General features: G+C 45.3%; 1 protein-coding gene across 1 annotated transcript; it reads right to left on the minus strand.

The window, feature by feature from the left end:
* Positions 1-145: 145 nt before the first annotated feature.
* On the minus strand, positions 146-13,712 carry fxr2 (FMR1 autosomal homolog 2). The gene is made up of 17 exons (XM_037479130.2): positions 13,002-13,712; positions 10,463-10,515; positions 9,657-9,750; positions 9,077-9,148; positions 7,702-7,850; positions 7,501-7,594; positions 7,085-7,201; positions 6,745-6,915; positions 6,570-6,648; positions 6,321-6,478; positions 6,085-6,171; positions 3,999-4,218; positions 3,716-3,895; positions 3,331-3,525; positions 3,087-3,194; positions 2,841-2,929; positions 146-2,742 (listed from the first exon to the last, which is right to left on the minus strand). Exons 1-17 carry the CDS (start codon positions 13,050-13,052, stop codon positions 2,632-2,634), a joined length of 2,028 nt encoding a protein of 675 aa, XP_037335027.2. The 5' UTR covers positions 13,053-13,712; the 3' UTR covers positions 146-2,631.
* Between the last annotated feature and the right edge of the window lie 292 nt (positions 13,713-14,004).

Consider the following 14,004-nt stretch of genomic DNA (forward strand, 5'->3'; position numbering starts at 1 on the left):
TTACATTATCACCCTTTTCGGGGTTTCACATTGGAGACAAAGATAGATGACACATGTTCACACAAAACAACCATTTCCATTAGCCGTCGCTTGGCTGCTGGGTGAGTTATGGACTAAATCAAGAATAAACTGTTCAGAAAAGATGTATACCAAACAATGAAAAGTCCTTTATTGCCATCAGAACATGAGAGAGAAAACCAGAGACAAAATCTGACAAGAGTGAGGACCGACTGCACACACACACACACACACACGCACGCACGCACACGCACGCACGCACCTCAACAGGACGCAGGGGTACAGATACACAAGGGTAGACAGTACTCACACTGAGGTATAAAGGTAAACACAAACAAACCAGACAGGGGCTTCGTCCTCCACTCACACACATGCGACTGAACCGGAGTACAAATACTCAAGTGCTCGTTCATTCTTTAATAAAATCACAATATACGGGCGAGCAGAAATGTACGACAGCAGCATCTGGGTCATCTCAACCACAATCCCATTCACCTGGCTCACTAAACCTTTGGTCATGTGGACGCCTGCTTGTCAAGCACAACGTTGCCCTCCTAAAAAGGTAATACTTTGAGACTCCGACAACTTGTGAGCGAAGGGACAGTGTCCCTTCCCGAATGCTATCCACGGTTAAAAACGCAGGCCTTCTTGACAGATCGTGGGCGGTGGTTGGGGGGGGGGCGGCGGCGGTCAAACTGTATTTGAAGTCACAAATAGTTTCTCTTTTCAAGATAAGAGTTTCTAGGTTAGTTGGACATTCAATGTGTACATTAGCAGCAATTATAGTGAATGAAACAATGGCTTGGTAAGTCAGATTAATAACACCCTTTCCTCATGCACAGGACAGGCACCACTTAATACTCGCTAACTAAATACCATGCACAATAGAAAAATAGACTGCAAACTCACAAGACATACAAATCAAAGTTCGTCTCCAGAGAAGAGGTTGATTTCACTTAAATTTTTTTATTTCATGTTTTTTTCTAAGTTGTGGAAATAGCAACAAAAAAAAAAACTTGTGAGCGGTAACCAAGACAACAGTAACAACATGAGCAGAGAGCCGCTGAGGTTTTCGATTTCCTCTCGTACTCCCACTTGTCAACCCAAAGCCGTCAGGTACAAGACCGACACCTCGCTAGCTTTGTTTGGTTTTTCCTGCCGCCGACCTCTACTTGGCGCCACGCAGGCGAACGCGTTGACTTGCACGCGCATGTATCCTGCTAGTGTGGGCCTGTGTGTCTTCGTGGCTCTCGTTTCTTTTTAAGCTATCCCGATCCCCAGTCAAGAAGCCCTCACCCCCCCCCTCCCCCTCCCCGTCCACTAGCAGCACCCGTGCCCAGAAAGGTGGTCGCCCTTGTGTGCATCTGGAGCTGTGCGCTGCAGTGGTTTATCAAGACACTAGTGTGGCTGGAAGCTAGCACCGCCGCCACAGAGAAAGAGGCACGGTATAGTTCTCTTTAAGTCTAAATCTATAGTTCAAGTCTGCCCTCGGTCTGGTCTCAGCCTGTTCTGTTCTACATGGCTGCATGGGAGCCGCCCTGGACCCTCAAAAGTCCTGGAACGCGTTAGGCGGAGGAGGAAGAAGACGACGACCCCACCCCTGGCCTGTCAACAAGTAGCGACCCCTCGCTGTGCGACCCGCCTCACGTTTTGTTACCTCACCCTTTCCAGTTTTGCTCCGTGGTTGCCAAATATCTTAACTGTGCACACAAAAACACACACGTACTGACCCCTAAGCCGTCCACTCTATGCGGAATGAGGACGAGCGCCTTGAATTTCGTGTTTGGCACGGACTTGTTTTTGCCTCGCGTTGGCTAACCACTCCTTCCTTTTCTGTTCCCTCTATTCACACATTTTAGTCTTCACTCATCTGTTCTCTTTTCCGACCCCCACCTCCTACCTCTAAAAAATAACTAAACCTGGTAGAATACCTCCCGCTTTTTTTCTTCCTCTTGGGAAACAAAAACAAACTTAAATGGAAAAGCTCAAGTTTTTATTTTATTTTTTATTTTTTCAAATTCAAGGCACAATGTCTATCAGTATCCCGATCTGTCTGCCTGCCTGCCTGCCTCCACCCAGGTTCAGTGTGCGGACATCGCGTCACATAAGCTATTGAACTGTCTGCTTGTACGCCGCTCCCTACAGCTTACATCCCTCTCAACTGCACTTTAAGAGACGCGACTGTTTTGGTTGAGAGAGCGACCCGCCAAGTCCAAACCAGTGATAAACAATGAACGAAAAATACACAAATAAAGACAACCGTTTCAAAAAACAAACAAAAAATAAAGTCTCGTCCTGTTTCTCGTATTTCAGTATTTTAAAAATCAAGTCATATCCACCAGCTCTTTTTGGCAAGCTAGTTTTCTTTTTTTTTCTTTTTTTCTTAAATAAGCACTAAGTACTGATAGATAGGATAGCATACACCGGTAACGTGTGTTTTTAAGTAGATGCGTTTGTTGTTTTTTTGTACTTTTTCACTCATAGTATGAATTCAGGTATTTTGTCAGGTACTTTTCACTCATCAGTTTAAGGTTTAAGTTAATGCAAGCAGGGACAGAGTTTGCCATGGAGTCTTGCTCTAGACTTGGGTTCGCGAGGGGCATGGCCGTCTCCTTACGAGACCCCATTGACCAAGGTCAGGGTCTCACTAGTTGCGCTCATGCCTTTGTTAGGGGAACCCTTTGAGGGCGTTGGCTCATCCTTAGTGGTACTGGTCCCGTTCTCCTGGGGAAGAAAAAGGGTGGGGGGGGGGGGTAAAAAGGTGAGTGTCTGATTTATATCAATAAACCTAGGCAGGTTTCAATGTTTCATCCAGCCTGTACCTTGGGCTCTGGGCCAGTGTGGTTTTCCTTCTGCGGCAGGTTCTCTCTACTCTGGGACTCCGCACGGGATATGTAGTCAGCAACAGACACTGGAAACATGTGGATCTGTTAGCTAGAACACTCGCTGGAGGTGCACACACACAGCAGATGGAGTCTAAAAGCCTCGCCAATAACTCTGCAGCCATTAAGTCCTATCCTGTTCATCTCAAAGAGGAAAATGTTAACTAGTATAACCTAGCGACTCACCACTTTCTGCTGTCTGCCTGTCACGGCTGGCTGAACCTCCATCTGGGCGGTTGCCACGGTTGCGGCGGCGGCGGCTTCTGTTGCGGCGCTGAGGTCGGGCCTCATCATCTAACAGTCCGATGAGAAAGCAAGGCAATCAAATCGTTATCATCAACAAGCGTTGGGCTCTTAATAGCAGAGATTTTAAATGTGCGTTTCTGTTTTACGACAAATGACGCGTGTACGGCACAACGGTACTGCTCACCCAGTCCGTTCTCGCTGGGGCCGGCCTGGCTGTCCGACTCTGTGGCAGCGTCCATCACGCTGGGCTCCTGGTCGTTGCGGCGACGGCGGGAGCGCCTGCGGCGTTCTCCTCCCACGCCGTCAGCATTGTCTGTGTCGGCCAGCTCTCCCTCACCCTCCAGCAGGGAGTATGGGTTACTGTCTGGGTCCTTCAGCACTGGATACAACACAGAACATTGTCATTGCAACCAAACCGCTCTCAGGTGTATCGGTTTACATTTGATTTTTCACACCGACTGACTGAATAAAAACCATATTGTGAATCTTCTTGGGCAACATAATACTTTGTTTTACTTTCTCATCCTGGTATTGCTATTGTCGGTAACCTGAACACCAGCTTTACATACCCGAGCTAATGGAATTGGAGGGCTTGGATGCTGGCCCCCCACGGCCTCGTCCTGAGTTAGCGCCTCGGCCCCTGCCGCCGCGTCGGGAGCCTCTCTCATCTCCGCCAATGCCGCGGGGGCGCTGCTCTCGCTCGCCAACTTCCTCTGGCTCCGAAGCATTGGACAGCTCAGAATTTGTGCCTGGATCAAGCAGAGACAAGGCATGTGAACACAAACATAAGCCCACGACAGACTCTTCTTCCATTTGACACATCACTCTCAAGTGTGTTGCCCTCATTCTCACCATATCCAGAGTGCTGGCTGTTGGAGGCCCTGCGCCCTCTGCCGCGGCCTCCATAGGTACGAGAGGTGTGGAGTGAGTTTGTGCTGTCATCTGTCAGGTAGCCTTTCTCCCGCTCAACACCGGGTCCCCCGGTTCGAGTGGGAGGTGCCCGGTACCCGACCCCGATCTGGCGGAGCTGCTCGTCGATCTGGAGACGCTCCATGCGCAGCTGCTCCACCTCCTGATAAATGTAGACGGTGTTCATTTCTGAGCCTGTTCCTCGACACATGGTTCATTTACATTTTTCTCCTCTGTGTCTCCTGTCCTATGGTACACCAGCTACAAACGGTGAATAAAATGTTTCTAAATAAACCACAATATTAAAACACTTTTTTTAAATTTAAGTGAGCTCTCAATGTCCGTCACCAACATGTAGGACTTATTGCACCATCCTCAACATCAAGTAAAACACACAATTGCTAAGCCACCTTTGTGGCCACAACCACAAGTTGACCTGGAACAGTTTTAAGGCTGGTGCATGGTTCTGCAACAGAGTCTGCGTCTTTACGCGCAGTGGTGTCGATGGACTCGTTTCAATTCATGGTTCTAAAAGGCTTGCGCGTGTAGCAAAGCAATTCACCGCCAGAACACTTTGTGGAGTATCGTTTTTTTTGTCGAAGACGACCTAGAGAGTGACATCTTCGTGTGTGGAAGTTGTTGATTTGTTTGCTGCTTTTCATCGCTATTATTTCCCCAGACAGTTGTCCCGTATTTTCCTCCATAACTTTGTACACCGCTCAAAGCGATGTTTGGGGAGATCTTCCTCCATGAATTGGAGGCCATCCGTGAGTCCTTATAGTCTGCCAATGACTGGTTGTACAAGAGTGGTCATATTTCCGTATTTCTCATATACAAAAGCTCTTTAGTCCGATTCATTCGCTGTTCAAAAATTTTCCTTTTAAAAATGGCGGTATTATGCTATGAAAACGAAAATGTGGGACTCGGGAAAGGATGTAGTTAGCACACCTATCACAGCCTTGCGGGTTGCGTGAGGCTTGCGTAGCTTTTAGGGCTATTGGTCGAAACACGCAAGAAGTACGCAGAACCATAAACTAGGCTTCAGTCTGACAAAAGTTGTGTGTAGTGCTTCCATTGTATGCAGATTATCCAACTAACGGGTTTGAAACCAGCCATGGTCTTTAATCATCTGCTGTGGGCCCAGGCGGGCTCTGTGCTGGTTATTACGTCGCCTTGCCACCAAGTGGCAGCAATGCATTAACTTCAGGGTACTGACCAGGTAAGACTTTGGGCAAATTCAACTCACTCAAAAACAAAACAAAAAAAACAGAACCATCGGTACGGAGCACCGGTCAGATGCAGAGTGAAAGTATTGTTTTGTGGTGATCAACCTTCGGAGAGATAAACAATGTCCGCTCACTTTTTAATCTCTTTGGACATTCATAACAACAGTCTTTTAAACAGTTTTTATTGTTAACCGTCACTCACATGACCGCTTTTAAAAAGTATTAAAAAAAATGTGCAGCAAAGCTGCATATGCCATCTTCATTAATGAGGGGGGTCTCAGTTCACTGTGTGACAGCTGCCTCCACCAACGACAGCTGAGCCTCAAGGAAGGCGTGAAGGAAGTGAGGCAGGCCTGGGGGTCTGCTGTTATTTTTGGAAGCTGAGGGTCCAGATAGCTGGTAATCTAAACTCTCTGTACCCTTCACCCCATCCCAGAGAGTGAGGCTATTTATAAAAGTACATGAGGTAGGTGCAAAACGAGGTGCTCTCAGCAGCTTTCCTCATGTGGTATTGAGCAGGGGGGGGGGGGTGGAAACAGGCGAGTGACCAATATAAAAGGACCCATCACATACGCCCACAGCGGCCTCATGTCATGAAGGACTAGTGTTTCTGAGGAACATGTTTCCTCAACTACTGTCCAGATATTGTCGAGGAAAAACACATTTACAGAACCAAAGTCTGCGATGCACAGGAGTCAGAATTTTCAGAGCATGTGGTTCTATTTAATGTGACGTTTTCTAAATGACTGGAACAGAAAAGGCTAGTGCCGCCATCTACTGGTGAATGTAAAAGGTGTACTAACCTGGAGGTAGGACACATGGTACTCCAACAGAGCCTGGGCGTTGCTGATGTTCTCTTTAGTTCCCACAAACACAAAGGGAACCAGTCCCTGATAAAACACAAAGGGAGATGAAGAGCCGAGTTTATCATTTAAAAAAAAAAACAAGCTCAAAAGGACTAATGCAGTTGCAGTTTTTACGCTTTGATCTTGGGAGGGCAGGGGGATTTGGGGAGGAGGTTAGGAGACTCTTAAATCACCTCTTTGCTGCTGGCAGTGTCCTCCCTGACCGCCGCCGGCCTGCCTCCCTCCTCCCGGGGAAGCTTCTTGTCGTTGTCTCCCTCAATCCGCACGCGGACCACACCCGACTTGTCCACAATCTCCTGAATGACTTTGCCACTTTTGCCGATGACTTTACCTGCGTGGCAGAAAAAGACAAAGAAGAATGTCAGGCTAAAATGTGGCGAGCGGGACAAAATGAGCTCCCTTCTCGAATGTAGCTCACTCACCAACAAGGTTCCTGGGTACCTGAAAGTAGTCTTCTTTGAATTCTAGAAACTCTCTAGCCTGCTTTACTGCCTCTGGGGACTGCAACACAACACAACTATTAGGCCAGATTCCATGACAGCATATCCGTGCAAACATTGGGACAAAACTGAAAACCAAGCTCATTAAGCGGCGTACCTCTCCGTAGATTCTGAATGTGCAGCTTTCCTCCTCCAACTCGATGGCTGTGACACCGGGCACCTTCCTTGCCTGCTGGATGTTGGCACCATGGGAACCGATGGCTAGGCCCATCAGGTCCTCCCTGACCTTCACCTCCTCCTGGTACGCGGATGCTAACTGCTTACTTGTCTGGGAGAGGGGGGGAAACGCATGAGTGGTTTGTGTGCAAACGTACAAAAACTAAACCTGACTGGTTGGCTAGGGTTTTTCCTTTTCCAATGACAAACATCCACACACAGTCTATATTAGGTTGATTTTCAAAAAGATGCATGCATTAAAATATACAGAGTAGGTTTACCTCCAAGTGTTTGGTGGCTTCTTCGTTGCGGGACATTAGCATGAGTTTGGTACGGATGCTTCGGAAATGCATGTCGCTCAGAAGAGATGCACGCTTTACTGTGGTTTCATTTGTAGACTGGGGGAAAAAAAGTATAAAGTTACATTTTATGCAGAATTTTCAAATCCCTGTTTGTGAATATAAATGTATTGACAAACATAAGAAATCTTAAATAAACAAAAACATTCTATAACAATTTTGTATTTCTTTTGTCAAAAAATAGGATCATCCAGAAAGAAAGGCATGATTTAAACACGCATCTACAGTAGAGTTACTACAGGTCCATAGTACAATTTTTTCATCAGTTAAAGTGTCACAAGGCCATTCACTTATTCATGAGGTCAGACCCAGCTGAAGTGTGTATTCCGACTACTTACCAGCACAATGAGTTCGTGTGTTTGGGCACTGTAGAAGATGCAGTTGGCTCCGATTGCTTTCCTGAACTCTTTGTGAATGTTATCATTTTCACAGCTGTCAAAAAAAGCACGCACAGGAGAATCAGCTTTGTCACAGATTTTCTCAATGCTGATTTTAATTTAAAAAAGAATCACTCTTCAGGGTGTAAACTTGACACTCACATGTCCCTCAGGTCTTCTGGGATAGGGATGGGGACCTTGTGAAAGGAGTTTCGAGAGGAAGGGCTGTTGGGGTTGAGGGGCCTGATGCGCTCCGCTGTGACAATCTCGTTGTATGTGGCGTCGCATGCGGCGTATTCTATCACGTAGAACTGAAAGCGGCACGCAAGAGATAGATTTTTAAAATAATGTAGCCAGAAATGTTAAAAACACATGAATGTTGGACAAAATAAAAATAACCAATGTGAATTGGGAAAAAAAGCAGCACTGCTGAATTCAATCCATCTAAATAAAAAAGATTAATCGACGTCAGTTCTCAACTAAAAAATGAACTGATGTTCGCTCTCAAGTTAAGAAATTACCTTTCGCTTCAAAATATATTCATTCATCTTGTGAATTAAGCTACACCCTTTTGCACGTTTATTCTCTTTTTGGGGAAAAACAGAAGAAGAAAAAAATAAATAACAAGATGTGCCAGAGTGATAAGAGCACAGAAAAAGCGTAACCGAGGGTATAGTGAGGCAGTGAGATGAACATTGCACACTCCATGCTCAACAGAATAGAATTGAAGCCATCAGTCAATGCTAGACATTCCTGCAGGCTCTTATCAGACTGCTCCAAATAACAGCACTACACCAGCAGCGAGCCCCCCCTGGCACAATAGCCCTACAACGCTATCCCACTGACCCCGTTTAACCTGCAGCTCGGGCTCCTGGTGACTAAGAGCCAGTTCCGGTTCTCGCATATTACAAACAAAGAAATATGTCAACTGTGCCAGCTGCCAATCCATTTAGTCGCAAGAAGTCAGTGTGAGAAAAAGCACTGGGTGTATGGGAAATATAATTTCAATGCACAACGTCAGACCACATCAGGAAATAGTGGCTCTTTAAGCTCATTACTGTGCATTACTACAGGCTTGTATCTTCTCAATACAGCAGTACCCAGAGTGCAATAAAACATTACTGGAAATAGAAAAAAACACTGACTGTAAAGCAAAAGATACTGGCTACATAATAAATATTGAGAGCCAGAGGAAGTTTGCCTGTCAATAATAATTAGAAACTAAATAGCACAAAGGCTCATTAAGCGCAAGGAGCTAAAACTCAGAATCTGACAAGTCCGAGCATTGGCGTTTCCACAGCATTCAAGCCACGGAAGACCACGGAAGTCAAGGAAGACCACATTAAAAAACGGTTTTGCAAATATGCTGTTCTTTGTAATGTGCAAACAAGAACACATTTAAACCACAGTGTGTTGTTTAAGAGTTGCAGAGGTGCAAAAGAGATATGAAAAGCATGTATATGAAGTGGAGTCAGATTTTTTTCTCTCCATACATTTTGTTAAATGGTTACGATCCTTGGGTCATGGAACCACTTACCTCTCCCTTCATCATTCGGACTCGGGCCAGCCACCAGCCACATGGCTCCTGTTCGTTGGCCCTCGAGTAAACCTGCGAGGAGACACATAGTGAATTACACACCGTAACCATTGGCTGCAAAAACAGACAGGATGCCGTCTACCTCTGTATGCCACAGAGAATAAGCAGGGTTAGAGGTAAAAAGGTAGAGGTGGATTTAATGAATAACAAAGACTCAAGTGCACAACGTTTAAAGTTATAATTTACATCTGATTGTACAAAAAGCAACTTATATATATATATATATATATATATATATATATATATATATATATATATATAAGTTGAATATATATTATTCAACTGTTGCACCTCGCAGTAACTTTATCATGTTCAATACCCATATAGCATGAGATGGTTATGATCAAAAAGCTATTAAAAAGAATGCAGATTACAGGTTTTCACCAGCCAGATGATGAAACACTTTATTTTAGATTTTTAATAAATTAGCCTTATAACTGTACTGAAAAAAGGAGTGGTGCTTCTGATGAGGTGCAAACCAAGACCTCGAGTCACGAGGTTAGTGAGAACTCTGCCTTACCTCCACCTCCTCTCCTTCACCAATATCCTTGTTGTATTCCGCTGGAGGAGGCAACCGCACATCGCTGAAGGGCAACTGTCTCTCTGGCTGCCAGCTACAGGAAGACGACAGACAAAAACAAAACTTAATGTTGTTCAAGCTGTCTATTACCAATTCGCTGCTGTGCAGAACACAAGTGGGCATGATAAAAACAAAAAGGTTTACTGTGTATTAAAATCTGTGTCTGGACAGTTATGTATTATGAACATCAGGCAATTTACATTTCAACTAGAAACCTGCTCAACAGGCCTGGCTCAGTCAGTATTGATATCTAACAAAAAAGCAGACGCTAATTTTCATTAAGATTATTCGTTGTATAAAATATGCTACTCTGACAACGCCATGTGCTCAGAGAAGGTAAAACGAGAAAGGGTGGAGGGGGGTCTGTCGTCCAAAAAATGACACAGGCCACTAGACTGCCACCCCACCCACCCTGCATACCTTGGGTGACTATTTTTAGTGGCACTGCGATAAAGACTGACCAGGGGGATGGGTGGGTAGTGAAACGGGACAGTAGGTGGGGCTATGAGTACATTCTGTCAGACTGGCAAGGGCAGGAGGGATCAGAGCAGGAGGTAAAAAAAAAGAACAGTTAAGAGACGTGTATGGACAGCTGCATGGTAAGTAAGGGTGCTGAAGAGGACCATTTTGAATGGGTGAAGCTGGAAGCACTCATCGTCATTCTCAATTACTACCATTCCGTCTACAGATCCATTTTCTCCACATATAGGGACTATTTATAATGAAGCAGGTGCACAGAAACTTACTTGTTTTCAAAAACAATTGATAGCGAGTCTTCGTGGACATCTTTGATGTAACCCTGAGAGAAAAACAGAGACACATTTTTTTCCTCAATGAATACTCATGACAGACTGTGACGTTTGAATTTACAAGTAAACCATGTAACACAGAGCATCTGAGGGCTTTTTCGAAAGCCGAGACATTTCATCACAGACACAATTCTCTGGCTGCAAATGTTGTGCTGGATAAAGTGACAATGAACACTGACTCCTCCTGACAGCCTGGAAATGTCTCACACACTCATAGTATTAAAAGGCATGAGCTTCATTTATTTGTTCAGTGGGAATGAATACTGTAGTTTTTCAAGAGGCATTATCACGAGGGCAATCTACACACCTAGCCTGTATGGATATCCTGTGTAAGAAAGCCCAGCGACAACTACTACTAGAGAGATCACTTAAACATGTTATTTGTCCATCAAGGCCCTCCGTAAATCGGTCACAGACAAGCCGACAAGCCCCCACCACCAGGCAAAGACGAGCTGAGAGGCAAACGGTGGGTGTGGCATGTCTCAGTGTGACAGTACCTTATATGGGACAGAAACCCATGCAGCCATACATGCTTTGGGGATACTCCTGTCAGTACTCCCAAAAGCATGTATGGCTGGCAGAGTGGGGGTGTGGATTCACCTGCTGTGAAGGTGCTGCCTTTGCACTGACAGAGCTGGCTAGGGTTTCAGCCTGGGTCATGGGGGAAAGTGTGAGTAGCCACATTGGGATTTTTTTCCCATAACTTTTCAGCATTCCAATTGCCGTGCTGAGATGGTCCCAGTTATTTCCCAGAACATGCCTCTATCTATAAGAAACCAGCAAAGTATTGCTTCCACCAAATAATGCCAGGTCAAAGAGCAGGCAAGACCTCGGTCTAACGGGACATGACTGGTAGAAAGGTGGGGGCAGAGAGGGGTCCTATTAAGCTTTGTATTGATGTCGCCTCAGCCACAGGCCAGCAGCCATATGCAGGTCCACATGGTGAGCAAGACATTTTGCGAGCAGAGGAGGCAGGTTTGCAACCTGCCTTTACAAAAAAAAAAGATTGCCCGCTTATAATAAAATCAAAATGACTGTGCCAAACTGTAGATTCTCATTCTTGCAAGATGCCCAGTCAAAACATCAGTGCTTACTTGCAATTAACAGACCAGAATTTTTTTAATCCTCATTTTTGCTTCCATCAGCTTGCCTGTCATGTACTTGCTGGTGCAAAAGATACAGCTTTAGGCTATACGAGACCATGTGCCAGTTTTCTTACAGGTGCTGCATTGCCCTGACAGATTCATAAATATGATCCTGATCCATATTTAAAAGAAAACACTGTCTCCAATACCACTAAAGTAAATGAAGCGCATTCAAACAGAACATTTGAATTTTCTCAATCACAGCAGGTAAAAGGAAACACTTTACTTGGAATAGGATATTTTGAATGCTATGAACACATTTAAATGTCCATCTCATTGACATCCACAAAATGAGAGCTGTGAGATAATGGAGGTAGTAGAGCGAAGTGGGAGAGTTCATTCATGCCAGAGCTAAACTGTCACCCTGTAAAACGGAACGACAGGTGAAGCACCATGTGGGGAGTAAATATAGGCTCCTCTAAAAACCACCATGCGGTCGCTAGACTATCTGAATACCCAAAGACAGAAGAGGAGCACATTAAGAAAACTAAGAGCATTATAATAACATCTCACAATGGCTAAGACTAGAAAGCAGGTTGAGGATTTAAGTGAAGTTTACATATTTGATGAATTATAGGAATTATATGTTCAAATCCGTGTGACTGACAAACACTTTTATGCTGAAGAGCTCTTTTAATAACATGGGCATATGGAATTAGATTTGGAGCCACAAATTGGGGATCTCAATTTAATGTTTGAAAAGAAGCTGTGAGACAGCGGCCGTAAAATCTTGAAGTCACGTGTCTAGACATACAACTTTCTTTCGAAAATGAGGCAGAAATGAAACAGAAACTGATCTTTGGCAGCGCAACACACAGAAGATCTGAGATCTAGTTGTGTAGCTGGAACCTGGGTTAAGGGATACAAAGGATATGAGGTAGCCTATGTGAGCTTTGACATATCATCTCACCATCCTTGCACAACAGCTGTCTGATATAAAGCTCGCTTCATAATATATTAAACTATTAACCATATTTCGAGACAAAGCAACATGCCAAGAAAAACGTCATGACGAAACTACGGGAATATTGTTCCTTTGTTGTGCGCTCTATGAATGTTGACTTGTTTAAAAACAACATAATATAGGCCATACATGGGGATGTCAAGTGCACTAGCTTAACAGCTAGCTGAAGCTAGCTACCCAGCCCACAATGGCCAACGGTAACGGAACGCAAAACCATCCCCTTTTGTCAAAACGGGACCTACGCTAATATCCGTCCAGCGGCTCGCGTTAAGCAGGACCTGGGCTCAGGAAAACGAAATCTAACAGCTCACACTGAAACAAAACTTTTAAATGGGACAACTAGTAACTACGACTGTAACCAGGTTACCTTGTAGAAGGCCCCATTCGAGCCGCGAACTTCCACGGCGAGCCCGTCCATACTTGTCGGTAGTTCCCCACAGCTGAGCTTCTCTGTAGCCGTTACGACTCCCGGCGAGTCGGGTACCGTAACCACCCCCAGCTTCGCCGGCCCTTCGCCGCTCACCGGCCGCTTGTGGATTTCCAGTGTTTCTGGTGGTGGGACAGGGGCAGAGGTGAAGGGTTGGGGAGATGGGTGTGATGGTGCCAACTAACGCAAAGCAGACGGCGTCTCCGGCAGCAGCTAGTTCGGAGGCTCCGTGGTCCGTTGGTTGGATTTGGTGCTCGCGAGCTGAAAGGCACCGCCACGAGCAACGTTCGGTTCCGACGTGCGCGAGGTGGAGAAGCAAGCTAATAATGCTATGGAAGGAGGATGCTAGCTGATGGGTAATTAGCTGGGAGGCTAGCTATCAACACCTTGATCCCGTCCGTTTTCAGGGATGCTAGCTGGCTAGCATTTGATAGCCTGGTTGCGTTTGTTGGTTGTGCGTGTGGCGCAGTCGTTACGTTGAATAATTTGACAGAAGTCTGCGGGGGTCGTTTCTTCAGTCTGTAGTGCAATTTTCATTTGCGTTTCTTTCCCAAAAAGCGTTTGAGATGCACAGCCGCCCGGCGACTCCTACTCCAACAACCCGTCCCCAAAAACACACGCCGATAGATTGAATCAGAGTGGTACTGAATGACCACGAACACCCCACCCCTCGATGACCAAACCCCGCCTATTAGGAAAGCCAGGCTCATGATTTGTCAAAAATCTTCGCAATCAACACTAGCTTGTATTAATTGGTTTAGAAAATAAGGGCTGGTCCATACCTGTGGCCAATCAAATCCACGGATATTCATCCGAACACAATCCATTGGTATGTCACCGTGTCAGTTATTATTTTATTGAAATCAACTGGCTCACATATCTAATTTTGCCCACTCATTGATGAGTGAGGACCAACAGCTATAGTGTAAACAGCATTACAGTG

The sequence above is a fragment of the Pungitius pungitius genome, chromosome 1 (genome assembly GCF_949316345.1).
Source record: "Pungitius pungitius chromosome 1, fPunPun2.1, whole genome shotgun sequence".
NCBI lineage: Eukaryota > Metazoa > Chordata > Actinopteri > Perciformes > Gasterosteidae > Pungitius > Pungitius pungitius.